The sequence below is a fragment of the Macaca mulatta genome, chromosome 1 (genome assembly GCF_049350105.2).
Source record: "Macaca mulatta isolate MMU2019108-1 chromosome 1, T2T-MMU8v2.0, whole genome shotgun sequence".
Lineage (NCBI taxonomy): Eukaryota > Metazoa > Chordata > Mammalia > Primates > Cercopithecidae > Macaca > Macaca mulatta.
Window position 1 is genome coordinate 110,005,586 of NC_133406.1, and position 27,154 is coordinate 110,032,739.

Genomic DNA, 27,154 nt, shown 5'->3' on the forward strand with positions numbered 1-27,154 from the left:
CATAAGCGACTCCTCATCCATTCAACTTTTATCATGAATTGCAGCAATTCAGCTTCATCTTCAGGCTCCACTTCTAATTCTAGTTCTCTTGCTGTTTCTACCACATCTGCAGTTACTTCCTCCACTGAAGTCTTGAACCCCTCCAAGTCATCCATGAGGGTTGGAGTCAACTTCTTCCAAATTCCTGTTAGCATGGATATTTTGACCTCCTCCCATCATGAATCACAAATGTTCTTAATAGCATTTAAAATGGTGAATCCTATCCAGAAGGTTTTCAATTGAATTTGCCCAGATCCATCAGAGGAATCACTATGTATGGCAACTCATGCTTTACAAAAATTTGTTTCTTAAATAATCAGACTTGAAAGTTGAAATTGCTCCTCAATCCATAGACTGCAGAATGGATACTGTATTAGCAACCATGCAGACAACATTAATCTCCTTGTATATCTCCAGGTGCATTGTCAAGGGGCAGTAATATTTTGAAAGGGATACTTTTTTTCTGAGCAGTAGATCTCAATAGTGGGCTTAAAATATTCAGTAAACCATGCTGTAAACAGATGTGCTATTGTCCAGACTTTGTTCCATTTCCAGAGCACAGGGACACAAGCAGGGTAAAATTAGCATTCTTTTCTATTTATTTATTTATTTTGAGATGGATTCATGCTCTGTCACCCAGGCTGGAGTGCAGTGGCACGATCTTGGCTCACTGTAACCTCTGCCTCTCAGGTTCAAGCTGTTCTCCTGCCTCAGCCTCTCCAGTAGCTGGGACTACAGGTGTGCGCCACCACACCTAGCTAAATTTTTTTTGTATTTTTAGTGGAGATGAAGTTTCACCATGTTGGCCAGGCTGATCTCGAACTCCTGACCTCAAGTGATCCTCCTCAGTCAGCCTCCCAAAGTGCTGGGATTATAGGCGTGAGCCACCACACCCGGCCTTTTTTTTTTTTTTTTCTTTTTAGAGACAGGATCTTGCTCTGTCACCAAGGCTGGAGTCCAATGGCATGATCATAGCTCACTACAGCCTTCTACTCCTGAGCTTAAGCGAACCTCCCACCTCAGCCTCCCAAGTAGCTATGACTACAGGCATGTGCCACCACGCCACATTAAAGACTCAGCATAATTCTTAAGGGCCTGAGCATTTTTGGAATGGTAAATGAGCATTGGCTTCAACTTAAAGTTACCAGCTGTATTAGCCCCTAACACCTGTCCTTTGAAGCTCTGAAGCCAGACATTGACTTCTCTCTAGCTGTGAAAGTCCTAGATGGCATCTTCCTCTAATATAGGCTGTTTTGTCTACATTGAGAATCTGTTGTTTAGAGGAGCCACCTTCATCAATTGTCTTAGCTAGATCTTCTGGATAACTTACTGCAGCTTTTACATCAGCATGAGCTGTTTCACCTTGCACTTTTATGTTATGGAGATGGCTTCTTAAACTTCTTTCATTAAACTTCACGAACCAACCTCTGCTGGCTTCTAACTTTTCTATAGCTTCATCACCTCTCTCAGCCTTCATAAAACTGAAGAGAGTTAGGGTCTTGCTGTAGATTAGGCTTTGGCTTTTAAGGAAATATTTTGGCTGATTTGATCTATCCAGACCACTAAAGTTTCTTCATATCAGCAATAAGGCTGTTTCACCTTTTTTTTTTTCTTTTTTTTTTTTTTTTTTTTTTGAGACGGAGTCTCGCTTTGTCGCCCAGGCTGGCGTGCAGTGGCCGGATCTCAGCTCACTGCAAGCTCCGCCTCCTGGGTTTACGCCATTCTCCTGCCTCAGCCTCCCGAGTAGCTGGGACTACAGGCACCCACCACCTCGCCCGGCTAGTTTTTTGTATTTTTAGTAGAGACGGGGTTTCACCATATTAGCCAGGATACAGAGTCTTGCTCTGTCACCCAGGCTGGAGTACAATGGCATGATCTCAGCTCATAGCAACCTCCGCCTCCTGGGTTCAAATTGTTCTCCTGCCTCAGCCTCCTGAGTAGCTGAAATTACAGGTGCGCACCACCACACCTGGCTAAGTTTTTGTATTTTTTGTCGAGACACGGTTTCACCATGTTGGTCAGGCTGGTCTCAAACTCCTGACCTCATGATCCACCTGCCTTGGCCTCCCAAAGTGCTGGGAGGCGTGACCCTCCACGCCCGGCCGGCTGTTTCACTTTCTTGTTACTCCTGTGTTCACTGGAGTAACACTTTTAATTTCTTTCAAGAACTTTTCCTTTGCATCCACAACTTGGCTGTTTAGTGCAAAAGGCCAGGCTTTCAGCCTGTCTTGGCTTTCAGCATGCCTTCCCCACTAAGCTTAATCATTTCTAGCTTCTGATTTTAAGTGAGAGATATGTGACTATTCCTTTCCCTTCAACACTTAGAGGCCCCTGTAGGGTTATTAACTGGCCTCATTTCAGTATTGTTGTGTCTCAGGCAACAGGGAGGCCCTAAGAGAGGGAGAGACTTGGGGGAACGGCTGGTCGATGGAGCAGTCAGAACACACACAACGTTTGTTGATGAAGTTTGCCACGTTATATGGGTGAGGTTCATGGCACCCCAAAACAATTACAATAATATATCAAAGATCACTGATCACAGATCACATATAATAACAATGAAAATGCTTGAAATATTGCAAGAATTACCAAAATGCGATGCAGAGACCCAAAGCGAGCACATGCTGTTGGAAAAATGGTGCCAATAGATTTGCTTAAAGCAGTGTTGACATAAATCTTCAATTTCTTTGCTTCACTTTTCTTAACCTATTGCTGTCACCTATATGTCCCCAAACCTTCAATTTCTTTAAAAATTCTGCTCCCTGTAAAGTGCAATAAATTGAGGCATGCCTGTATACTCTCTCCTGTTATCCTGTCTCCAGCCTCTTCACCCACCCTCAGCTCCAGCCCCTCTGCACCCCTGCCACTGGCACCTTCCCATGTCTGAGCTCTGTGTTGTTACCTTGTGGAAATGCCACCATTTAAGGAAGTCTCCAACTTATTCAGTCTATAACTGTCAGAGCACACAGGTGGCTCATCTATCTTAGCAGTTACTGCTTGTCACTGGTACTTTAATTCAGTCAGCCACTCAGCCTTTGGGGAGCATTTATTGAATGCCTACTCTGTACCAAGGGAGAGCTAATATTGAGCACAGGATTCTTGCCTTCAGGGAGCTTACAGTCTAGTGGGGGAGGCAGAGATTAATCAAATAATCACATAAAGAAAGAACACATTAAAGAAGTGCCTGGCACCCTATAGGCCTTCTGCAGGTACCTGGTGAGTGAACACAGCTGCAATCAGGGCTGTGAAACACGTACAGAGGGTGGGTGCTTCCCTGAGGAGGAGGTGTAAAGGAAGAGTAAGGGTGAACAGGTGAGTGGGGGAGGAAGGGCACTCCAAGTGTGCAAGTCCCTGTGCTAGAAAGAAGTGTGGCCTACTGGAGGACCTAGAGGCCTGTGTGACTGGCGTGCAGTGACAGGAACACAGTTCAAGGTGAGGCTGGAGAGACAGATGGGCCAGGCAAGCAGGGCCTTTAAGACCTTCAAAAGTTTTGATACTGGCAGAAGAGCCAAGGGGCACCTATGAAGGCTTTCAGGTAGGGAGTAACTAACCAGCCTGTATTTTGAAATTTTGAGCCGTGCATTGGAAGGTTTACTGAATGAATGGAGGGAGGCCAGTTAGGAGGCTATTGCTAGAGTTAATTGGGTTGGGTCCATCTCCCTACTAAATGGTAAGTGTCCTAAGACAGAACCTGTGCCAGGTACCCTTCTAAAATCACAGGAACACACACACGCACAGAGCCCAGCCCGAGTGTGCACAGAAAGGTACCCCACACGCGTCTGAAATCAGTTACCCAGCAACTTCCAACCCACCAGTTTATATACACAGGGCCCTGGGGGCCTTGGGAGCAGTGGGTTGGGAAAGGGAGCCAGGCATCCTGTTGATCAGTATCTCCCATGGTAGAACCCGGGAACGAGGCTCCCATCTCTCCATTCACTTGCTCTGTCAAGTGTTCTTCATGTTCATGGCCTGCCGGGCCACTCCCTGCTCCTGGCAGGGGTACACTAGGCTCTGTCCCCAGCCTTGGGCAGCAACAGCCAGGTGTGCTGGCCTCTGCCACACCATCCTGGCTCCTCAACGGTCCTGACGTCGAAGTGGAGGTGATGGGGGATGCCGTACTGGAGGCAAGTCATAATGTCCAGGGATGTGGCTGTTCTTGGGTGAGTCATAGTGGCCAGGGGGTAGGCCCGGAAGCAGAGGGGGCTGGGAGCCCACAGGGTCTCGGTCTGGAAACAAAAAGGACAGGATGAGAGGGAATGGCTCCTCCCATCACTCTCTCCATTCTGACCACTCCCACCTCACTCCTCTCCTCTTCAACCTCTTCAAGGCAAAGAGATGGGCCTGGATACATACACCAATTTACCATCAGCTGGCCGTGCGGCTCCGAGCAAAACGCTCTTAGTTCCTCAGCTGCCAGGGGAGAAAGCCACCTCAGCCTGCCCACCTCCCATAACACGAGGAGACTTTATCACCTGCCTGGCTCCCTACTTTTCTGGGTACCAGCTCCACCACTCTGATGCTATACAACCCCACTTCAATCCCGAGTCCGGCGAGGTAGGTTCACCAAACTGTTCTCCAGATGAGGACACAGGCTCCGAGAGGCCATGTCGCCTCCCCATCATGCCTGATTTGACCCCGAAGCTGACCCCAAAGGCCTCACTCGTGGTGCCACATTATGCCTTCTCCTCTCCCTCTGTTCCTTCTCTGTTTCTGCCTCCCTTGTCCCAGTTCTCTGCTGCTCCTGCCAGTGGAGAGGGAGGGCTCACCATGGATCAGGGGGCTGGGCTGCTCGTAGGTGCCACTGTCTCTCTCTGGCTGGGGCTGCCGCCGCCTCTGGCTGTCCCAGAACTGAGGAGGCTGCCTGGGGGGAGATCCTGAGGGAGGGCCTTTCATCTCCATGTAGCTGCTCTCCCGGGGGCCCCCTGGCAGGCTGGGCAGGTCCCGGATGGTGGCATAGGGGTTCTCACTGCTAAGGGAAGCCACGCTGGCCCCGAGCTCCTCTTCAGAGATGAGCCCTAAGGATAGAGGAAAGAAGTCAGGCTCCATGGGGGCACTGGTTCCTTAGCCCCAGCTCAGCCACCTCCCTCGTTGCCCCTGTGCCCATACCTTTATTATAGAATGGGCCTGGGCCATTGTTGTAGCTATAGCTGTAGCTTCGGTCCAGGCGGCTGCTCCCTGAGGAGGAGGAGGCAACCGGTAATCAATCCTCTGTCCCCTCCCCAGGCTCGCGCTTCCTCTAGAACTGGGGCCCAGAGCCCCCGCCTCCAGACACACACACTCAGACGCGGCATCTGGGCTGCACACGTCCACCCGCACCAGAGGCCCTGGCCTCTCGGCACCTACCCCTGTCCAGAGGCCCTGGAGGGGGCTCCCGGCGGTGCTTCCAGTCGGCAGGCAGGGTGGTGTGGTTATCATGCCCGTGGGCCCCACCTGACCGCTCAGGGGCCTGCAGGCTGGCAAAGAGTGGGCCTGGAACCTAAGGGGACAGTGCAGGAGGGAGAGCAAGAGGCAAGGACAGGGCTTTCCAGAGAATCAGGTCTGCACGCTTCCCTCCACAGTGCACCCCCTCCCCCGGCACTGACCTTGTTAGCGGGTGGGGGGTTCGGGGAGCACTGTGACAGGGTGTGGTAGCTGGGGTTGGAGTAGTAGTGACTGTAGCTTGGAGGGACATCTGCATGACAGACACAAGCACAGGGTGAGCTCAGCGACGGGCAGGAGTCCAAGAGAGCTGTTCTGTCCCTGGAGATCAGTACTTTGGCCTCCCTGACTTCCCTTCCTCCCTCCTCCCCACTCCTCATCTTCCCTTTGGGTCACGCCCAGCATCCACTCTTGTGCCTATGAGCCAGCCACTCATCTGTGCCCCAGGCCCCGTGCCAACTCACCTGGCATGACATACTCGGAGCCATCCAGTCGCCCGCTGCTGTAAGCCACAGCCAGGTGGTGGTGCTCCTTGCCTTTTTGCCAGTGCCGATAGCCAATGAACAGTGCCACTAGGGCTACCACAAGGGACCCCAGCACTGCAATGCCAATCACTGCACCCAGAGAGTTATACGCTACTGGAGTGGTAGGCATCACAGTAAAGGGCTCCTGGATTCCTGTGTGGGATGGGACAGTCACTCAGAATGGCATCTTGGCTCTGCAGTATGGGGGAGGTGCTCAGGAGGGAAGTAGGGACAGTATGAGGGGCCTAGGTCCCAGTTCCCTGGAGACAATGGGTGGGAAGGAGGGGGCAAAGAACTCACCAATCCTGCAAGGTGCACCACTGTGCCCTGGGGGACAAACACAGGCCCCAGTCTCTGGGTGGCACTTTTCTCCAGGACCACACTGGCATGGCTGGGAGCAGTTAGCACCGAATGTCCCCAGAGGGCAGCCTGGGGAGACAGCCAAGGAGGCAGGCAGGCATCAGAGGGGACATGAAACTCTAGTCTCCTTTTTGGGTAAGGGGTAAGTTGGAGGCAGGGGCCTGGAGTTCCCCTTCTGTTGGTACCTTCCAAGCAGTGGTGTCCGGTCCAGCCTAGGGGGCAGATACAGCTCCCGTCCTGGGGATGGCAGGTCCCACCATGGTGACATTGGCAGGTCTGGGCACAGTTTTCTCCCCAGTGTCCTGGAGGGCATGCTACGGGAGACAAGGGGCCTGTCTGGGTGGGGTGGGTACAGCTCCTCCTGGATGAACTCTCAGCCCCCAGCACCACTGAAGCCTTTAGCTCAGCTTTGGTCTCCCTGGGGACAGCAAAGCTTTGAACAGTATCTGCAACCAATGACTCACAAATGATTATTTCCAGCCCCATCTCTCCCCCAAACTCCAAACCCACGTGTCCAACTACTTAACATCTGCACTTCAAAATGATGTATTCAGTGCCACACAACCAAAGGCTTCCAAGCTACCCCAGATGGATTTTTGTTTTGTTTTTAACATAAGACAGAAGTAAACATATATCCTGTTTAAGGCATTTTTGTGTGTGTGTCTGACACTAACAATAATCTAATAGTAGTTGTAACCAGATTCTGTGGAAAAACTCTTCACCAAGATGACTTCCTTCTTTACCCTGCCTGCTGGTAAGCTGACATTCAACCTTCTTCATAACAGCCTGTTTCCTCTTTCCAAACTCGTTTTACTTGGCTTTTTTGGACTAATCTTTTCGATGATCGTAATATATTTTTGTGGGGGAAAGGCTCACAAAATAAATACATGTATTTATTAATATATAAATAAAAATAAACTGAAAAGTGCAAAAGAAAAAAAGGGCTGGGTGCAGTGGCTCACACCTGTAATCCCAGCACTTTGGGAAGCCAAGATCACCTGAGGCGGGTGGATCACCTGAGGTCAGGAGTTTGAGACCAGCCTGGCCAACGTGATGAAACCCTGGGGGTCTCTACAAAAATTAGCCTGCTGTGGTGGCGCTTGCCTGTAATCCCAGCTACTGGGGAGGCTGAGGCAAAAGAATTAACTAAACCAGAGGCAGAGGTTGCAGGGAGCCGAGATCATGCCACTGCACTGTAGCCTGGGCAACAGAATAAGACTCTGTCTCAAAAAAAAAAAAAAGAAGGGGAGGGGAGGGGAGAGGAGGGGGAAGACGGGGGAGGGGAGGGGGGAGGGGGAGGAGGGAGGGGGGAGTGAGGAGGGGAGGGGGGAGCGGGGAGGGGAGGGGAGGAGGGGGAAGGGGAGGGGAAGGGGGGAGGAGGGGGAGGAGGGGGAAGGGAGGAGGGGGAAGAGGGGGGAGGAGGGGGAGGAGGGGGGAGGAGGGGAGGGGGAGGGGAGGGGAGGGGGAGGAAGGAGGGGGGAGTGGGGAGGGGAGGAAGAAAAGAAAGAAAGGAAGGAAGAAAGAAAGAAAAGAAGGAAGGAAGGAAGGAAGGAAGGAAGGAAGGAAGGAAGGAAGGAAGGAAAAAGAAAAGAAAAGAAAAGAAAAAAGAAAAAGTCCCAAGCTAAGCCCATGATTTCCCCTGCTCCTGTAAAAATACTGTTCTTCCCAGGTTTCCCATGCAGAAGGGCAGGAATTCTTTTTCCCCTGACCTGTTCACTGCTGCATCCTTAGCACCTAGAACAGTACCCAGCATGTAGGTGGTGCCCAATAAATATTTGCTCAAGGTGGGCGCAGAGGATTTTATACCCAGGAGCTGGGGGACACAGACCTCCCGTCCTCAGCACCCCCTCTAAGCATGCACAGGTGCTCAGACACACAAGCTACCACATACGCTGGGAGCAGTCGGGGCCTGTCCAGCCAGCCAGGCAGTAGCAGGTCCCGTTCGAGGGGTGACAGAAGGAGTGGTTAGCGCACTTGCAGGGCACACAGCGTTTGCCATAGCGGCCAGGCTGACAGGCTGGGGGAAAGGGGTACACGGTGACTGGGGGCAGAGGTCAATCCTCAATCAGCCCTTACTCCACCGTCTCCCTCCCTCCTTCCCACTGCAGTAACTAGTCTGAAGACGGGTCAGAGAACCAGACCAGGGGGGTGGAGGGGGTGGTAAGTTTGCACGTGGGGGGGGTGTGCTGGCTTCTGACGCTACACTGCCCCCTGCTGGTGGCAGGTGGAGGGGGCAGTAGGGAGCCTCACATCTCTGGCAGGAGGGGCCTCGGAATCCGGGTGCACACACACAGTTGCCATTCTCAGGGAGGCAGGTGCCCCCATTCTTGCAGGTGCAGGTGTTGCTACAGTTGACTCCCCATAAGCCCTCAGGGCAGGACAGGTGGCAGCGCGTGCCTGTGGGAGACAGCAGTCGGGTGTGCCTGGCTGGGCCCCCTTCAGTTGCAGGGGGCTCTTCTGGACACATTTCCTGTGGATGCACCCCCCCAATCCACAGTAGGCCTGGGGCCCCAGAATGCTCACCCATCCAGCCAGCCTGGCACTGACAGCGTCCATGAACAGGGTCACAGCCATCAGAGTGGTCACAGTCACAGTGACTGGCACAGCCTTCTCCAAACTGCCCCTTCTTGGAGAAGGAGTGGGGAGCAGGTAGGCCAGTCAGCTAGGGGACGCCGTGCCCTCCCTCCCCCAGGCAGACAGGCTGTCCAGCACTCACCGGACAGGGCAGCTGGCAGCGGGCCCCATGCCACCCAGGGGTGCAGGTACAAGCTCCAGTTTGGGGGCTGCAGACTGCCTCATGGGCACACTGGCAGCTGGCATTGCAACCGAAGCCCCAGGTTCCAGGTGGGCAGGGCACAGAGCAGTTACCACGCTGCCAACCTGGAGGAGGGGCCTGGTAGGTAGGTATGGGGACTCAGCTCCCCTCCTGAGCAAGCACACAGTGGGAGTTGGCTGGGCCAGATTCTATGCTATGAGCTGGGGCGGGTGGGGGGTGTTCATGGCACTATACAGGAGAAAAGCTTATGAACTATTTGATGCTGAGCAGAAGGCTAACTGCCTTCCAGTGAGGTACCACCCCATTCTGGGTCTGGGGTGCCTTCTGCAAGATAAAGGGGATGGAAGTAAACCCAAATGTTTACAGGAGCTCCATCAGGTAACTAAATGACTTATACAGAGGATGTGCCAGACAATATAGGGAGTAGTGGGGACTGAAGATGGGAGACTTGTTAATAGAGAGGTAGCCAAACAAAACACAACCGTATCAAAATCCAGCCTAAAGGTTGCCAACGTGCCACTCTGGCAGGCATGAGGCCCTTCCCAGGGTGGTAATTGTATTTCTGTATGACTGAGGGTGAGGGATGTTCACCAGTGAGGTGTCTTTTGGCCTCGGCCTTTAAGGACAGGTAGGATCTTTGTGCTTGAAGAAAAGCAAAGTGGATTTTCCAGAAAGGAAGCAGCCTGGATTCCTTCCCTGTGTCCAGGGGCTGCCCCTCCACCCTTACCCTGCAGCTGCTCCCCTGCCCTTGGCCTACCCATACTCCTGGACTCTCCCTTCTTCCCTTGGCCATCACTCAAGTCTTCTCTCTGGGAAACTCCGTCCTATTACCTTCCTTACAGACGCACTCGCCGTCGATGGGTGAGCAGGCGATGGCATTTTCACATGAGCAGCGTGCGGAACAGTTGACACCGTAGGTGTGGGGAGGACAAAGACTAGCACAGTGAGGGCCCTGAAAGAGGGTGAGGGGGTGAGAGGGGCGGCCCATTCCTTGGCCTCTCCACCTGCCTCGCTTCCTTGCAGCGAGGCGCGCCTCACCGTGTAGCCCGGCGCGCACTGACAGAGGCCGCTGGTAGCCTGGCAGACGCCGCCGTGCAGGCAGAGACAGTGTTCCTGGCACCCCGGCCCGTGCGTGTCCTGCGGGCAGCTCTCGTTGCAGTGAAGGCCCGCCCAGCCCGGCAGGCAGGAGCACTCCCCGTTCATCGGGTGGCAGCTGGGGGCAGAGGCGGGGCGGGGCGCTGTCTGAGCTGGGCCGGGGCAGGCCAGCTTCCTCGACCCCTCTGCGTGGTGGGTGGGATTCGCACAACGCTGGGGTAAGGGGGCCACTAGGGAGGCTCCGCGCTATTCTGAAACCGGGGTTGGGGCAAGTAGCGGTACCCCAGGCCCCTCCCGGCCCCCGAGGCCCCTCCCTTTCCCCTTCTGTGACACCTGTCCCGCTTGGATATGGCCCTAGCGCTGTGGCGACTTCGGCCCCGAAGACCTCCCCATTGGCCTCTTGATCCTTTGGCTTGTCCCGAAGCCCACCTGAGGCTGTGCTCCGGGTCGCAGGTGCAGGGGGCCTGGCAGCTGAGACCGTAGAAGCCGTCGGGGCAGAGGCGCTCGGTGCAGCGGTCCCCAGTGAAGCCGTGTTCGCACAGACATGCGCCATTGGCCGGGAAGCAACGGGCGTCCGGAGCGCAGTCGCACGTCTCAGCACAGTCCTGCCCAAAGCGGCCCACCGGGCACTCCTCCCGGCACCTGGGCACCTAGCTGAGTGAGCCTGGCGCCGCCCCTCCTCCTCCCTCCCGCCTCCCGCCCTCCCCACGCCACTCACCGATCCCCAGTGTAACCCGGAGCGCAGCGGCACTGCCCAGTGAATCGGTCACAGAGGCCGCCGTTGTGGCAGCGACATTCCTGGGAGCAGCTGGGTCCATGAAAGCCCTCTGGGCAGGGCAGGGAGCAGATGGTGCCCTGTGGGGATGAGAGGTCAACAGGGCCCCAGGCACCCAGCCTCCTCCCCAAGGCCACAGGACCCCTTGATACCCCCATAACCACAGAGCTCACCCCCTTCATTCACACCCTCCTTGGAGGCCTGCTTAGCACCAACCACAGAATTCTCCCCAGACCCACACCCCATGCCCACAGGCCCCACCCTCCATACCATCCAGCCAGGAGGGCAGCTGCAGGAGCCCTGTGGGGCTTGGAAGACACCTCCATTTTGGCAAGGATGGGTACTGGGGCAGAAGAAGCCAGAAGTGCCCTGGGAACAGGACAGGTCACAGCTGCGGGACAGAGCGGGGGGAGTCCATGTGCAAACAAGCAATCACTGCTTCCCCTCTTGCCTCCAAGGACCGCCCCCACAACCCCCTCAGGACTTAGTGACTCACACTTGCTCTTCCCTGCTGGGGACTGTCGAGTCAGAAAGCAAAGGTTTCCAGGACTGGAAATGGCAGGGACACCCAGCAGGTGGGGGTGAGCAAAGAGCCACGGGTGGCATGTCTGCCTCTTGGGCGCCCCCACCTCCTCACCTTGGCTGGGCTTGTTCCCTCTTGGGGAACATCTGTGCTACTGTAGTAGGCTCAGGTCCAGGAGCGCCTCCACAAAGCTTGATCCTAGTTCTACCTTCTTCCTCCACCTAGTTCTACCTTCTTCCTCCACCTAGTTCTACCTTCTTCCTCCTGGCCCTGTACCCTGCTTTGCAACCGGGTTCTCTGGGTCCTTGTCCCAGCCTCACTTTACAGCATGTCTTCCCACACGTGCTACCTCATGTTATCTTCACAGCCACCCTTCCATGTAAACAATACTATTCCCATTTTACAGACAGGAAACAAGCCCACGAAGAGTCAATAATTTGCTCAAGGTCACTCCACTAGTGAGGTGGCACAGGATCCGCTGGGACCAGGATTTTGGCCTCCACACCATCCCCACACTTGGGGCCTTGTCTCAGTTGCCTCATTTCCCCACGTAGGTCTGTGTGGCCTTGTGTCTGTGACTTCGTTAGAGTGTCATTCCCCCCATTACACACCTGGGCCCAGTTCTCTCTGCAGGGCAGAAGCAGGCTCCAGTCTGGGGATCGCAGCTTGCCCCGTGGCACTGGCAGCGGAACTGGCAGGCAGGGCCATAGTAGCCAGGGGTACAGGGCTGAAGGCAGTTCGGGGGCTGCAGACCCGAAGGGCAAGAACATTCCCCACTCTTGGGATCACACGAGCTATTGTTGCCGCAGCTGCAGGGCTTGTCACACTGTGGCCCCCACATTCCTGGGGCACATTCTGTGGGATAAGGAGGCGGGAAGGGTCACCGGGGGTCTAGTCCATCCGCAGCCTCCCCGTCTCTGTCTCCCAGCCCCCACATGCCCGCCCTGTCTTCCACATCTCCAGAAAAGGCAGCTGGCAGCAATGGGGCTCTGGAGGGTAATAGCCCTGGGGTCCTAAGCCCCTGTACCCTGGTAGGGAGGGTGTACCTGAGGGTCCTGTGGCCCTTAAGGCACAAGAGGCCACTCCCTGGGGTCAGTAGCCACTCACCACTGGAACAGTCATCGCCCCGCCAGCCTGGCACACATTGGCACTGATTGGGTGCCACACAACGGCCATGGACACACTCCTGGGCACAGAGTGCTGGGACAGAGATGGGTGTGGTGAGATGTGTCCACCCCTGTCCCTAGCCAGCTTTTATCCCGCAAAGCCTAACTCCACCTTCTTCCAAAATCAGGGACCTGAAGTTCTCGAAGCCCCAATTTTGCCTCTAAGATAAAGACTGAGGGGCAGCAACTCAGGGGGAGAACTTAGCAAGATGCCAGCATTCTGGGTTCCCCTGTTCCTTTTTGTGAAATTGTCTGAGCACCTTGTTGGGAAAATGCTTTGGGGGAGAATCTCAGAGGGGGTCTGGACATGGACACTGTCCAGAGAGAGGGCGGGTGAGGGCCGGGGTTCTCTGGAAAGCAGTGTTTGCAGAGGCTGGTGATGGGCAGTGGCTGAGGGAAGTGGGAGGAAGAGGAAGACAGGCTCCAGTCATTACAGAGTGCTGGGAGCGGGGTGTAGTGGGCGGGAGAGGCTAGATAGTGACAAGTCAGAGACCAATAGCAACAGAGAGTCAGGGACAGGAAGAGAGAGAGGCAGACCCAGACACCAAGTCAACAGAGACACAGAGACAGCCCAGAGACAGCCCAAAGACAGAACGAGAGCTCTTGGGCAGAGAGCGATGCAGAGACACTGTTGAGAGACATGGAGAGATGGGGTGGGAGACACATGGGGCCGGCTGGAGAGAAGGGTGGGAGGTGGCGATGGACAGGGAAGTGCTGATCCGCATCTTGGGGACAAGGCCAGGGAGAGGAGAGGAGGGGGGAACCCAAAAGGGCAGAGGAGTAACCCCATTCTAGCGGGGGCCGGGAGGGACTCAGAAGGTTAAGTCCCAAGGCTGAGGCTAAGCTCCTGCCATTCCATTGCCCCACCCCGCTCCCTAACCCAACCCTGGACTCACGGACACAGAACCCCCTGCTCTCGTAGAAGCCATGGCAGCACTGCAGGCGCTGGCGGTGGTCCGTCTTCACCACCTGACGGTACACGGTCCGGTATACAACCCTGCGGAGGCCAGGAAGGCAGCCCTCAGCCCCCTCTGCTGTCCGCACTCACCACAGTGTGGCCAGGGTGGGGGCACCACTTAACACTCTGGGCTGAGGGCGCAGAGAAAGGGCATTCCCTGTTTGAGGTTGCAGTGCACTACGATCTCGCCACCGCACTCCAGCCTGGGTGACACAGCGAGACCTTGTCTATTAAAAAAAGAAAGAAAGAGCATTCCCTTCTTGCCCCCACCCCAGCCCCACAGGCATATACTGTAACATGCGTGCATACCCTGAACACACACACACGCATTCACATATACATCCCATACACACGCACCCGACACGGACCATGCAGAATGAGTCCCTAGAAGCCAGGAGTTTCCTCTGAGTTTCTGAGAAGCAAACAGGTACAGAGAGCCAGGGGCCAGGCTGAGGCAGAGACTCAGGCAGCCCATCCACCCACGGAGGATGAGGAGCACTCACGTGGGCTGGGGGCAAGTATGGGGGCCCTCCCAGGGCCGCTCGCAGGGCTCTGAGGGGAGCAGGCTGAAGGGGCGGGAGTGGGACTCCTTGGTGGTGGTAGTGAAGCTGCAAGACAGGGAACAGGGTCAGGACCGAGGGCAGGAGGAGGCCTGAGTGGCCACAGTGGGAAAACGGCCATGAGGGCTTGGCCACAGTGGGGAATCCAAAGCCCAGCGCTGGGGCTGGCTCCCCAAGCCTAGGATGGGACCCCCATTCTGTCTCACCTCTCAAATCTGGAGGGCGTCTCCCAGAACTGGAAGGTTCCTGGGATACCCTCCATCAGAGCCCCCTTCCCACTTTATTGACCAGAGCCTTCCATTTTTCTCTCCCTGCCCTCCCCTCACTGTGTGGAAAGGGTAAGTGAGAACTGACTCTTGGGCCCAGCTGGCAGAGATGGGCTGAAGCATTTCCGGCTATATTTTGCCCTGGGTCTTTTCTCCCCGCCCTGTTTCCTTTGCTCCTCCTGGGCCAGCCCCTCTGCTTGCTCCACAAGGAATGACTCCCACTCTGTGCCCTGTTCCAAAGTTGGCCTCCCACAGGAACTAAGGGACAGGGACAGAGAAAGGATGGCTCAGAGACTGAGACAAGGTCAGAAATGGGGCTGGGGTCAAAGGCAACCCATAGAGAGGAGTAGAGAGAGCAGAAACAGAGAAATAGGCAGGAGGGGAGAGACTGGAGGGAAGGAAGGAGGTTAAAGAAGGACCAGGAAGAGAACTCCCGTAGGGACAACAAGGACAATCGGGAGCTAGGGCTTCGTGCCCTCAAGGTGCAGCAGGGGCCCTCTCACCTTTCCCAGAAGCTGCAGGTGTTGGGATCACTGGGGTTGAGAGTTCCAGCCAGCCTCAGGCCCACGGCCAGGAGAAGGAGGGGACACAGAGGCAGTGACATTGCAGAGGCCTGCAGCAGGGTCGGCACAGAGCAGGCAGGGCCACTGCAGCCAGCAGCCTGGAGGACCTGTCTGCAGAGACCTGAGCCGTGGGCATGCAGAAGAGACCAGGCTGCGGCCCCGTGTCCTCTGGCCCCTTGCTCTGGGCTCTAGCTCCCCCACACCTCACTCCTGAGCTGCAGTCACTTCCACGCCTCCGGTCTTTGCTCATAGTTTGCTTAGACACACTCATGTCTCATTCTTCACCCAGAGTTCTCATCTTTCAAGGTCTAGTTCAGGTGCCACCCCTTCCCTCCTCCGCCTCCTGATCCTCATTGGCAGACAACCCCACTCATTCCTTCTGGGGGTGCCAGTACCATTCACCCCCACCCCGCTGTTCCAGTGCCTGCTCCCTGACCATGACCTCCAGAGGCAGGGACCCAGTGCCTTTCATCTCTGAATCCCCAGTCCCCAGCCCAGGCCCTACCCAGGGCACTTTGATATTTGTACCAAGGTGTGAGACTGGAACCAGTGAGGGAAGTGATGAAGGACGCAGCCTTGGGCTCAGTCAGAGGAAGAACTTTCCGACAGTCGGAGTGGCTCAGGAATGAAATAGGCTACCTCAGGTGGTGAGTTCCCCGGCACTGGGTATATGCAGGTGGAAGCCAAAACCAGCCTGATGAAATGAGGTCAGGGGTCTCCTGCTCTATGAGGTGGAGTGGGGCTGGGTCCAGGTGACCTCCCAACCAGTGGTGTGCTGAAGCCAGCTCATACGGGCCCAGAGAGCCAATTGTATGTATCTCTTCCTAGCAACATGTTCAATGATGTCACATGAGTAGCTCAAAATCAGGCATGGGGGATTATTGACACCAGAGAAACTAGCAAACACTAAAACCCAAGGCCAGTCTCCCTCCTAGAGTTGGTTGTGACACCTCAGCCGGCACACCACAACACCCAGCTCTAGGTGTTATCACCTGAAGAGGTCACCAACCTGGTCTTGCATTTAAGGAAAAGCTCCTGCCTCCCTTAGACCGCCCTGTCAGCCATTTGGAAATGGGGTCCTCTCCATCCCCACCGCCCCTGGCTCCCAGGACTTCAGACGACTCTGCTGCCTCAGCTCCTGAGCTCGGGAGAGGCTGAGCTCCCACAGTGCCCATCCCCGCAGCCGGCTTCAGGTTCTGCGTTCCGTGTTCCCAAAACTTGCTCTGGCTCCCTGCTCTACGCCTCCCCGAGGCGCCCACATCTGCTTATGATTTTTCTGAGATGAGAGAAAGGTCGCGGTTGCTGGCCCCTTACCCCCCTGAGTATCTCTGGAATGTTGCTGCCTGGCCCCACCTCACACCCCACACCCACACACTCCCAGGGTCCCCACAGCCGCTCTCAGCCCCAAGGAGGGCGGCCCCTCCTTCCCTCCAGGTCTAGGCTCCTAACTTAACCCTATCTCAACCGCCGTGTTCTTCCTTCACCTTTAACCCTCCAGCAGCCAGATCTCCAGCCTTTCATCCAGGATGCTGGCCCACCTCTCCTCCCAGTGCCAGCGTCTACCCACCCCTCCAGTGCAGCCCAGCCGCATGCCCCATCACACCTCCCGCAGCGCGAATCTCAGCCTCTAGCCTCCTCTGTGCTTCCTCTCATCCATCCTCCGTAGCCAAGTAACTCACCAGGTAGGGCCTGCCCACAGCTCAGCCCTGGGTCCTGGGGCCTGGGGCTTGAGGGCCAGGGAATGTCCTGGGGGATCCCAGCATTCAGGATATGAAGCCTGAAAACAGGAAACAGAGCCTGGCTAGGAAGAGGGACATCAGGGAGCGTGACGGGGGTGGCTCTGTCCTCCCACCATCCTGAACGCAGTGGGTAGCATATGGGAGGGCCATGACCAGAAGCCTCTTTCTAGCGGCTTGTCTCCAGAACTGACACTGTGGCCCCTCTGAAGGCGAGAGGCCACAGTCAGGAGTGCCCTAGAGACACTCCTCAGAGTCTGTCCCAGCGCTCCACGCCCACATCACTCAGACACATCCCCACTCCCAGACAGAGTCATCCCTTCTCCTAATGTCCCCAAACCATCCCCTCCCAGCCTGTCCTGCTCCAGTCATCTTCCCAGGCCCAATACCCACTCCAGGGCTCGCTCTGCCTGGCCCCAGCTAACCTTCTCCCCACCTCTCCCTCAGTGTGGTTGGCAGCCAGGGCCCTGGGCAGGACCCCGAGCCCTCCATACACCTCTGCCTCGTCTCTCGGTCTCCACACTCCCCTCCTCCTGGACCCTCAGCTCTGGCCCTGGTATGGGGCCCCTGTGCTCCAACTGCAGCTCAGTCTGTCTGAAGCCAGGCTAATCACCCTTGTCCCTGGGTGAGCCTCATCTCCTGAGACGCACAGGGATTCCCCAGCCATCCCCCTGCCCAGGCGTGGTGGCATGGACAAAACTTGTTCCAGGAAGGACCCGAGTTAAGGCCCAGGGAGGAGGTGCCATATAGGTTGAGCTGTTGTTGGGCCTAGAAAAGGTCCTTCCTCCCATTGCCATCAGCCCCCACCCACCCAGGTCCTGTCCCTGTCACCTCCTCCCAGCCAGCTTCTAGAGGACACGGTTCACCTGGGCGGCTTTGAGATGGACTGAAGGACAGAGGGACAGAGGAGCATGAGGAGGGGCTGACTCTAGTCCCCACCCACTTCTGGCTGGCTGGGAGGTTAGCTGGCTGGAGGGGTGGGTAGGTTCTGTTTTCCCAAAGGTCCTCAGGGTAGGGCCGGAGTGTGGAGGAGGCATCAGCTGGTCAGCCCAGGGCTGGAAGCCAGGGTGGGGTCAGGGGAGATCAGTGGGTGGCCCAGGGAGGGGACAGATGGGGTGGGGGTCCTGGCAGGAAGAGGAAGGGTTTGGCTTGACCATCCTCCGCCTCTGAGAAGGGAACACAGGCCAGACCAGGAGCCCAGAACCCCAGCCTGGCCTCCAGGCTTGTTCCCATCTAAGCCTTTGTCCCTAAGGGGCAGGGCACCGGAGCCTGGCCCATGCTCCCCCAACCCCTCCCAGCCACAGCAGCACCAGGCCCCAAGAGATTGCACATACCCCTCAAGGGGGTGAAATCAGACCACTCCTGGGCCCCTGCCCTGCCCTGGGGGTCCACATTGCACTCACTGAGGGGGACCCTGGAGCACCCCCGCTGCAGGCTTGCTTCTTCGTCACGTGGAGGCCCCCTCCTGTTCCCCTACTCAACCTTCACCTTCCAAGCCTCTGGTGTGAGGGACTCAACACCTTCCCTCCCAAGAATCATAATGTGACACGGAGCTGAGACAGGCAGGGTGTTGAGAGATTTACATGGATCATCACATTTAAAGTTCACATTAACCCCCTGTGGTAGGTGTTACGGCCCACTTCAGAGATGAGGAAGCAGGCACAGAGAGGGTAAGAAACCTGACCAGGACCACACAACCAGGAGCGTCAGAGCTGGGATCCAAATCCAGGCTGCTGGCAGAGGACTCCCCATGATTCCATTCTTTCCCGAGCCCAGACGGGAAGCCCAGGGGCTCTGTATCTTCTTTTTCGAAGCCTCTCTTATGGGGGTGGGGGAGCTGGCAGGGGGTTGGACAGGAGAAGGGGATGGGGGTGGGGGCTGCCACAAGAACATGATCAGAAGCGTGGGAACTGAGATGTGTTTACAGTCAAGAATGAGCTGACACTTCTCTCTCCTCCACCTCAAGATGTAAATCGGCTGGGCTCCTGGCCAGGCCCTGAGATCCCAGTCCCGCCTGCACAGCCCAGCATCCCTGCCCTCTCAGCCTCCGAGCCCACACAGAAGACCGGATCACCCTCCCTGGGCTTCCCCAAACTCCAGCTCAGCTGGTTCCATCTGGTGGGGGGCACCCCTACCCTCACTGTGCCTCAGCCCCTCCTAGGATGAAGGAATTGGGAGTGGGCTCTGGGGGAGCAGGGGTAGGGGGTGATTAGAGTTTCTGGTGGACAGGAGGATTCGTTTCTATAGAAAGCAGAGAGTAAGGGCAATGGAAGTGAGACAGCAGAAGGGACTTCCCCACGGGCTCCCTTCCAGCTTCTCTGGGAAATCATGTAGCACAGGATAACCCCTCAGCTCTGCACCCCCAACCCCTGCCCAAGTTCAAGCCTGGGCGTGAATCCCAGCCTGCAGTTCCCTCACCTATAAAATGGGGATGAGATTAGTACTTCCTTTGTAGGGTCGCTGTGCAGACTAAATGAGTTGGTCTAGATAAAGCGGTAAGAGCCAGTACCTAATATGCTCAGTTAATGTTAGCTGTCTCCTTGATAGCGTCCTCAGTCTCACTCCTCCTCCTGCACCCAATGTGGCCCCCATCCGCCCTCCCCTTGGCGCCTTTGGGTATTAATTCCAGGAAAAACGTTCTTGTGTTTTCTGAAGAACCCCCAGGATGATCCGGGAATGGGAATGGGGCCGCAAATGCTGACAGAGAGAAAGGAAGTGGGGGCGGGAGGGGGCCAGGCTCCCCCGAGAACCTGATCCCCCAAAACGATGGGCTGCCCGCCAGGTGCATCTTCAAGCCAGACGCAGTTGACAAGGCAGAATGCCTGAATTCTGCTTCCCCCGGACCTGGGCCTGAGCACCAACCCTAGTTCCTTGCTCTGTCCGACTGCCCCCTCCTCTCTTCTCCATCTCCCTCTTTCTCTCTCTCACCACTTCCCGTCCTGGAGTACAAAGCTTCTAGTCCTATCTCTGTTACTTACAAGCTGTGTAACCTGAGTTATAATATATCACTTGAGTCCTCTGATCCTTCATCTCCTCATCTGTAAAATGGGAGACTATCACTCCCCGCCATCTCTCAGGGTCCTGCAAACGTTGGAACTGCTGGTTCCAGTGACCATTCTGGAACAGAACCTCAGACCTCAGACTACAGCCTGCTCCGTGGATATGTGTTGATGCAAAAACAGAATCCTCCAAGCTCCAGGGTTTCTGCCTCTTCCTTTTTGACTTTTGTCTTGTTCTCTATCAGAAACTCTGCTGTCTACCTTTCCCCACCCGCTTCCTTCGTCAGCTTCTTGGTCTCTGTCTTCCTGCCTCTCTTCTTCCCTTTCTATACTAAGACTGCCATGTATAGTTGCACGGTGTATTTACTGCACAACAGCATCCACTTTCTTTTTTTTTTTTTTTTTTTTTTTTGAGACGGAGTCTCGCTCTGTAGCCCAGGCTGGAGTGCAGTGGCCGGATCTCAGCTCACTGCAAGCTCCGCCTCCCGGGTTCATGCCATTCTCCGGCCTCAGCCTCCCGAGTAGCTGGGACTACAGGCGCTGCCACCTCGCCCGGCTATTTTTTGTATTTCTTAGTAGAGACGGGGTTTCACCGTGTTAGCCAGGATGGTCTCGATCTCCTGACCTCGTGATCCGCCCATCTCGGCCTCCCAAAGTGCTGGGATTACAGGCTTGAGCCACCGCGCCCGGCCAACAGCATCCACTTTCAAGGGCTTTCCACTTTCAGAGTGGAAGCTGAACTCCTGCTATGATCCACTCACTAAAGCCATGCGTCTTAGCTTGGTGCTAAGGTTGTCTTGCCCTGTATCTCTCTTGTCTTCCTGTCTGTCTCCCTGTCTTTGTGTCTGTTTCTCTGTGGCCTTTTCTAACCTATCTTTGCCATGGAGACAGGATCACTTAGTCCTTCCCACCCAGCAGTGAGATCCCAGTCCAAAGACTTCTCCCCTCCCTCCCCACACAGGGAGCTCCCGCAGCAGCTTGCTGCGCTCCACCGGCTACCCGGTACACCCGTGTACACACTTGTACACTGAAGCACAGAACGCCGCCTATATCCAGCCTGGCCAGGCCCTCGGCACGCCAGGCATGTCTGCCGGATGGAGAAACAGGAAGCCTGCGTGTGCGACCAGAGTGCGCCAGAGGCTGGGCGGGAAAGGGGCAGGGGTGAGGGGCTGGACTTGTGTTCTCTGTGACTCAGGAAACAGAAGCTAGAGGGTCCTAGGTCCGACCTGTTTACTCATCAGGAAATGGGACAGCTGCAGGGACCCTGATTCACACATCTATCGCACACCTCCTGGAGGCTGTCACCAGTGCCCGTCCCAACCCTCGCCGCCACCCTGGAAGGTGCTGGTAATTGTCATCCCCATTTCGTAGGCAGCACGGTGGAGGGTCTCAGGTAAAATGCCTTGCCAAGGGCTGTCTGGCTGCCAGGGGCAAGAGCAGGATTCCAATCTGCTTCAAAGGACAAAGCTGTGTGGGGAGGTAACCCCTGGGGTGACATAGGCTAGGGAGCAGCACCCCCCCAGGCCCACCCTGTTCATCGCCACCCCAAGATTACGTTCAAAAAGTGCTCTGGCCACTGCCCCTCTCTCCCACTCTCTGTGGCTCCTTACACCCCAATAAAGAACACCCAGGGGGCCAGCCCCCACCGGGGGGTCCAGCTTCACTGCCTCTACCCCTGCGCTCCCATCACACTGGACAGCCGCTGACCCCACATGCCTCTCACCACACCTCCACCGTGGCTCAGGCCACCCCTGAAATGCCCAGGTTCTACACAGCCTCAAGGCCAGCCTCTTCCAAGAAGCCCCTCAGTGGCTGTGGCCTCACGCACTCCTCCCTACTCTCCAGGCCTTCCTGCAGGCTCTCAGCACAGCACAGTCACCACAGACCCTCATGGCTTCAAGGAGGCTGGGGTTGCTCTTCTCCCCTGAATGCCCTGAGGCCGGCTCCCAGCTGGACATGCATCTGTCCCTGGAGGGTCCACGCCTCCCCAAACCTCAACCAAAATCCTGGCACCAGTGTACCTCCTCTGGAGACAAGTGGAACTCACCCAGGCCAACCCAGGGGTTCACAGCCCCCGAAATACTCCAAGTCTGCTGGGCTGATTAGGCTGATGGATACCCCTTCTGTGATTGCTGGTTTGTGAGTCTGTTTTCCCCACCAGGTTGGACTCTCTCAAATCTTATTCCTCTCCAAGGCTCTGTGAGCGGGCCTGGGTGCCCCCTGGGTGTTTCCTCGCAGCTCCCATCCTATGAGTCATTATGTTTTTATTAAAGTTAGTCTGCCTCACTGAACTGGAGCTCCCTGGGGACAGGGTATTTCTCTGCCTTCCTCACCACTATAACCCCAGCACTGGCCAGCACCTACACCCAGGATGCCTGGCACCCAGCAGGCAATAACTAAACATTTGTGTGGAGTGGATGGACTGATACACCCTGAAATCTTTCTGACTCCAGTACGCCTTGACTTTCCCAGGAATGGGAGAGAGGGAGAGATGTTCCGCGGCTGTGGTGTCTCCCCACACTCCAGACAGTAAAGCTGGGCCCTTGTCCCGGGGCCCTCAAGACACAGTGAGGTGCATGTTTGATGAGATGATGGAAAGTGGAATGCAGAAAGAACTTTTCAATGTGACAAAGCAAAAGGCGGCTCCAGACTTGCCCTCCTGACCTCCGGCAGGAATTCCTCAGGGCCGGCCTCCAAGTTCCTATGGAATGAGTGCACAGTAGCGCCAGGCCCTGAGTCACCTGGAGGTGGAGGGGCATGCCCACACCGCATGAGCCCTCATCCTGTGCCTCCCCTTCCAGGGCCAACACCCGCTCATTGTCCACTGCACACATCTCCTCCTACACAGAGGGACGGGGCCCCAGGAGCCACTTCATGGGGGTAGGACGGAGGGCAAAAGCAGGAGGGCACGAGCACCCACCAGCAGTGAGTAGGCCATGCCCCAGGGCCCACCCACATGCTGTTTCTCTCAGGACTCCCGTCTTGCCGCACATGGGTGCTGTAATACTAATTACCGTGCCTCGTTAAATGTGTACTGTGGCTAGATCCTGTCTTTTAGTTCTCCCAGCAATCCTATAAAGTAAGCGCTATTATGCCTCCCATTTTATGAAGAAATATCCCAGAAAGGTTCAGTGATTTGTCCTAGGCCACACAGGCAACTGAAGCCAGAGCAGGAATTTGGGCCAGGTCTATCTCATTCCAAAGCCTGTGCTGCTTTCTTTTTGTTTTGTTTTGTTTTGAGACAGAGCTTCACTGTGCCCAGGCTGGAATGCAGTGGCATGATCATGGCTCACTGCAGCCTCAACCTCCTGGGCTCAAGTGATCCTCCCACCTCAGACTCCTGAGTAGATGGGCCCACAGGCAGGTACCACCACGCCCAGCTAATTAAAAAAAAAAAAAATTGCACGGATGCAGTCTCATTATGTTGAACAGGCTGGTCTTGAACTCCTGGCCTCCAGAGATCCTCATGCCTTGACCTCCCAAAGTGCCAGGATTACTGGCATGAGCCACCTCGCCTGGTGTTTCCAGTGTGCTGCTTTCTTTCTTTTTTTTTTTTTGAGACAGAGTCTCGCTCTGTCACCCAGGTTGGAGTGCAGTGGTGTGATCTCGGCTCACTGCAAGCTCTGCCTCCCGGGTTCACGCCATTCTCCTGCCTCAGCCTCTGGAGCAGCTGGGACTACAGGCGCTGGCCATCACGCTCGCTAATTTTTTTTTTTTTTTTTTTTTTTGTATTTTTAGTGGAGACGGTGTTTCACCGTGTCAGCCGGAATGGTCTCGATCTCCTGACCTCATGATCCGCCCGTCTCGGCCTCCCAAAGTGCTGGGATTACAGGCATGAGCCACCGCACCCGGCCTCCAGTGTGCTGCTTTCTAACCTCATAGTTTCTCTTTGGTCTTCTGACTTTCTCCTCCTCTCCCTCAGTCTCCGCCTCCTTTTTGTTCTATCCCTAGGTCTCTGCTCTATTTTTCCAGGCCTGCTTTTCTCCCTCCGGGCATTTTGTTGTAATGAGTCTATGCCTCTGCTGTGTCTCTGCATCTGTCAGCCTCTGTTTCCATATTTATATCTGTCTCCATCTCTGTCTTTGTGTTTCTCTCTCTCCTTCCCTGTCTTCTCTGCCCCTTCCTTCTGGTTTCTCCCCTGTAGGTTAGGTGACAGGAGCCAACATCCTCCCCAGAGCTAGGATGGCACCCCAGGGTCCCCCATGAGTCCTGGGAGGCCTCTTTCTCAAGGCTCCCAAAGCTCCTCAGAGGAGAGGCTTGGGGAGCACCGTGGTGGAGGCTCCACCTGGCCTCAGCCTCCTCCCCAGCAGTGTGTATCGGGTGGGGAGGCACACAGCAGCCCCATGACCTTCTATCTCTCTCCAGGTTTCCGACTGGTGGATGGGGCTGCCTGGAGCATGAGTTTCCTCTTCTGGGAGAGTCTGATAGGAGATGTTGAGGGGGGACAGAGGCTGGAGGAACAGATGCCAACTCTCAGCTTTACCCTCCAGTGGAGAGAGAGGAAGGCAGAGAAGTGAGTCTGGCCAACTCAGCTCCTAGAGATGGCAGCCCCACCTGCAGTGTAGAACATGGTGGGTAGACCTTCAGAGGCCTCAAGAGTGGGAGAGGCCACACAGCAAGGAGGAGACACAGGAGACAGGAGGGCTGCGCCCACACCCTGGCTTATGACTGGCTCACCAGCACACACAACAGGCCCTATACCATGAGCTGGGTTTGAGTGGGGTTCAGAGATGAGCTCCCTGGTCTCTAACCATCCCCCAGTAGAAGGCCAGCTTAGGCCAGGGTTGAGAGCTGACACCCGGCCTAATCCTGCCCGAGCTGAGGCCTGGCTGAGCCTGGGAACCTCAGGCTAGCACAAGCTGTTCCTGTCCCAGGGGACTAGGGTCACAGCCCAGCCCCAGGAGAGGCCACTCATAACAGGCCAGAACAGGGGAATGGAGAGCAGCTACCGGAGGCTGGAGATGGGGGCAGGAGTGAAGGGTGGCCTTGATGGGGCCTGGGCTCCTGGACCCCCCACACTCCCACCTGGCTCTTAGCACAACCTCAGATCATCAGCCTGCCAAGTTTTCTGAGGATCCAGATGCCCAGGACCTCAAACCAAACCCCCAGTCCTCATAACTGGCAAAGATGTGAGAGCCAGGAACCTGCAAACTTGGGTCCTTCTACATCCTCCGTCAAACATTTCTCCCCGGTGGGCAGAGAGACGACACTGATCATCTGTTTATCTAGTGTCGTTCAAAGCAGGAGACACGTTTTTGCTCACTTAAGCCTCACAACCCATTAGATAGGCCCTATATTATTCTCCTTTAGAAACGAGAAACTGAGGCACAGAGGTCAGGTCTCTTGACCAAGACCCCACAGACAGCTGCAGAGTGGAGGGTGGCACTTGGCAGTGTTGGCTCCAGTGTCGATGCTCTTGTGGCTACACTTCCCTTAAAAGCCAAGGACAGCACCCAGTCTTCTCTTCCCACCCCTGGGAGGGGTCAGGGAGCCAGGCTGCCCCTGACTCCCAAAGTCCGGGGACCAGGGGCTCAGGGAACAACCTCGCTAGCATTTCATCTTATTTACGTGTTCATTACGAAAGGGAACCCCAATCCATCCTCGCTGGCCCCCTCCACTGCCCCCCTTCCCCTCCTTATCAGTCCCTCTTTTCTACACTCCTGGGTCTGGGGCCTCAGACTCTAGTCGAGGAGGGGGACCTCGGGGCCGCACGCCCTTTCCCCGGGGCAGGGTGGCCTCCGGGCCCCACCACCCGGGCCTTCCCTGCCGGAGGGCGCGCAGTCACTCACCTGTCTGGGGACCCCGTCTCTCCTGTGGCCTCGGGTGGGAACTGCTGGGGTCTGCGAGGAGGAGGACTGGACAACCGAGGACGGGGCGAGGGTCCCCGCTTCGAGCCCCAGCCTGACTGCGGGAGCGGCGGGGAGGCGGGACGTTGCTGATCGCAGGGCCGGGAGGGGCGCGGAGGGGCGGGGGGCAGGAAGGGGGTGGGAACTCGGGCCCTCGCCAAGGCAGGAAGTTTTGACAGGGAAACAGGAGCCGGGGGAGGGGAGATCCAGGCGCCCGGGAGGGAAAACTGTGTTCAGGGTGGGATCACAGAGGCCGACTCTGCGCGGCCTGGGCCAGAAGCAGAGGGGGATGAGGAGGGGAGGTCAGCTCAGGGACCCAGGGCCCGAGTCCCTCCCTAGCTTCCCCTCGTTATGCGGCCTGGGTTACTTAACCTCTCGTGCCTCAGCTTTCCTATCTGCAAAGTGGGGTTGTGGGAAGGAATCAGTGAGATCGCCTACGTAGGGCGCTGTCCAGTGCTGCCCAGCAACCGTGATCTTATTAAGACCCCGCCTGGGCACCGCATCCCACTAGTCTCGGAGAGGCTGACAGGGCGAGGCCCCTCCTCTCCTCCTGCCGCCCCTAATCACACTGCGGAAAGCCGGGCGCGGTGGCTCACGCCTGTAATCCTAGCACTTTGAGAGGCCGACACCGGCGGATCGTGGAGCCCAGAGTTGGAGACCAGCCTGGCCAACATGGCGAAATCCTGTCTCTACTAAAAATACAAAAATTAAGACCGGGCGGCCCTGGCTCAGGCCTGTAATCCCAGCAGTTTGGGAGGCCGAGGAGGGTGGATACTTTGAGGTCAGGAGTTCGAGACCAACCTGGCCAACATGGTGAAACCCCGTCTCTACTAAGTACAAAAAAAAAATTAGCTGGGCGTTGTGGTGGGCGCCTGTAATCCCAGCTACAGGGGTAGGCTGAGGCAGAAGAATCGCTTGAACCCAGGAGACGAAGGTTGTAGTGAGCCGAGATCACACCACTGCACACCAGCCTAGGCAACAGAGCAAGACTCCGTCAAACAAACAAAAACCAAAACAAACAAACAAAACAAAAAACGCGCCAGGTGTGGTGGCGCGCACCTGCGGTCTCAGCTTATTGGGGAGGCTGAAGAGGGAGGATCGTTTGAGCCTGGGAGGTCGAGACTGCAGTGAGCCAAAATCCCTTCACTCCACTCCAGCCTGGGCGACAGACAGAGCGAGACCCTATCTTTAAAAAAAAAAAAAAAAAAAAAAAAAGTCACACGGCGGGAGGGTGTGACCCTGGGAAGCAGTCTCCCGTGCAGTCTCCGCCTCTGCCCGCCCCCTCTCAGGCCCACGCCCCGCTGCGTGCAAGCAGCTCCCGAGCCCACTGAGGCCGGTGCGAGCGCCACCTCGCGGCCAGCACCCGTTTCCCAGAGCCCCATAGCCGGGGGACCGGACCTGGGAGCCCTTCCTCGCCTGATGTCAATGAATATTAGCTTTCACCATCGTTAGCCCTTCAGGCGTATTGCCTCATTGAATCCTTCACTCGAGATTGGCTTCATTATTACGTCCTTTTACATATGGCCAAACCGACTTTCCGAGGGGCTTAG

General features: G+C 56.2%; 1 protein-coding gene and 1 long non-coding RNA gene across 48 annotated transcripts; one reads left to right on the forward strand and one right to left on the reverse strand.

Moving 5' to 3' along the window:
- Positions 1-2,492: 2,492 nt before the first annotated feature.
- Positions 2,493-25,765, reverse strand: PEAR1 (platelet endothelial aggregation receptor 1). Of its 47 annotated transcripts, none has more exons than XM_028827467.2 (24): positions 25,548-25,765; positions 16,703-16,800; positions 14,964-15,130; positions 14,138-14,242; positions 13,573-13,673; positions 12,618-12,710; positions 12,122-12,365; positions 11,258-11,378; positions 10,931-11,067; positions 10,642-10,854; positions 10,156-10,330; positions 9,949-10,069; positions 9,058-9,221; positions 8,865-8,967; positions 8,592-8,738; positions 8,233-8,358; positions 6,527-6,655; positions 6,282-6,410; positions 5,922-6,134; positions 5,622-5,710; positions 5,383-5,515; positions 5,146-5,214; positions 4,806-5,054; positions 2,493-4,265 (listed from the first exon to the last, which is right to left on the reverse strand). In XM_028827467.2, exons 3-24 carry the CDS (start codon positions 15,062-15,064, stop codon positions 4,114-4,116), a joined length of 3,114 nt encoding a protein of 1,037 aa, XP_028683300.2. In that variant the 5' UTR covers positions 15,065-15,130; positions 16,703-16,800; positions 25,548-25,765; the 3' UTR covers positions 2,493-4,113. The 47 variants fall into 47 exon arrangements, with proteins under 47 accessions (XP_028683300.2, XP_077798321.1, XP_014967854.2 ...); XM_077942195.1 differs by having other exon boundaries at positions 11,258-11,356; positions 14,964-15,134; XM_015112368.3 differs by having other exon boundaries at positions 14,964-15,134.
- LOC144330528 (uncharacterized) lies at positions 20,141-23,204 on the forward strand. Its single transcript, XR_013396789.1, has 2 exons — positions 20,141-23,031; positions 23,173-23,204. It is a non-coding gene; the product is annotated as an uncharacterized LOC144330528 (long non-coding RNA).
- Positions 25,766-27,154: the final 1,389 nt, after the last annotated feature.

Excerpts from the sequence above, each read along its gene's own strand:
- PEAR1 (XM_028827467.2), bottom strand. The coding sequence starts at position 15,064 with ATGTCACTGCCTCTGTGTCCCCTCCTTCTCCTGGCCGTGGGCCTGAGG. Across the intron at positions 13,674-14,137 it reads CATACTTGCCCCCAGCCCAC|GGTTGTATACCGGACCGTGT; the intron begins GTGAGTGCTCCT and ends TGGCCTCCGCAG. Across the intron at positions 6,135-6,281 it reads TGGTGCACCTTGCAGGATTG|GAATCCAGGAGCCCTTTACT; the intron begins GTGAGTTCTTTG and ends CATCCCACACAG.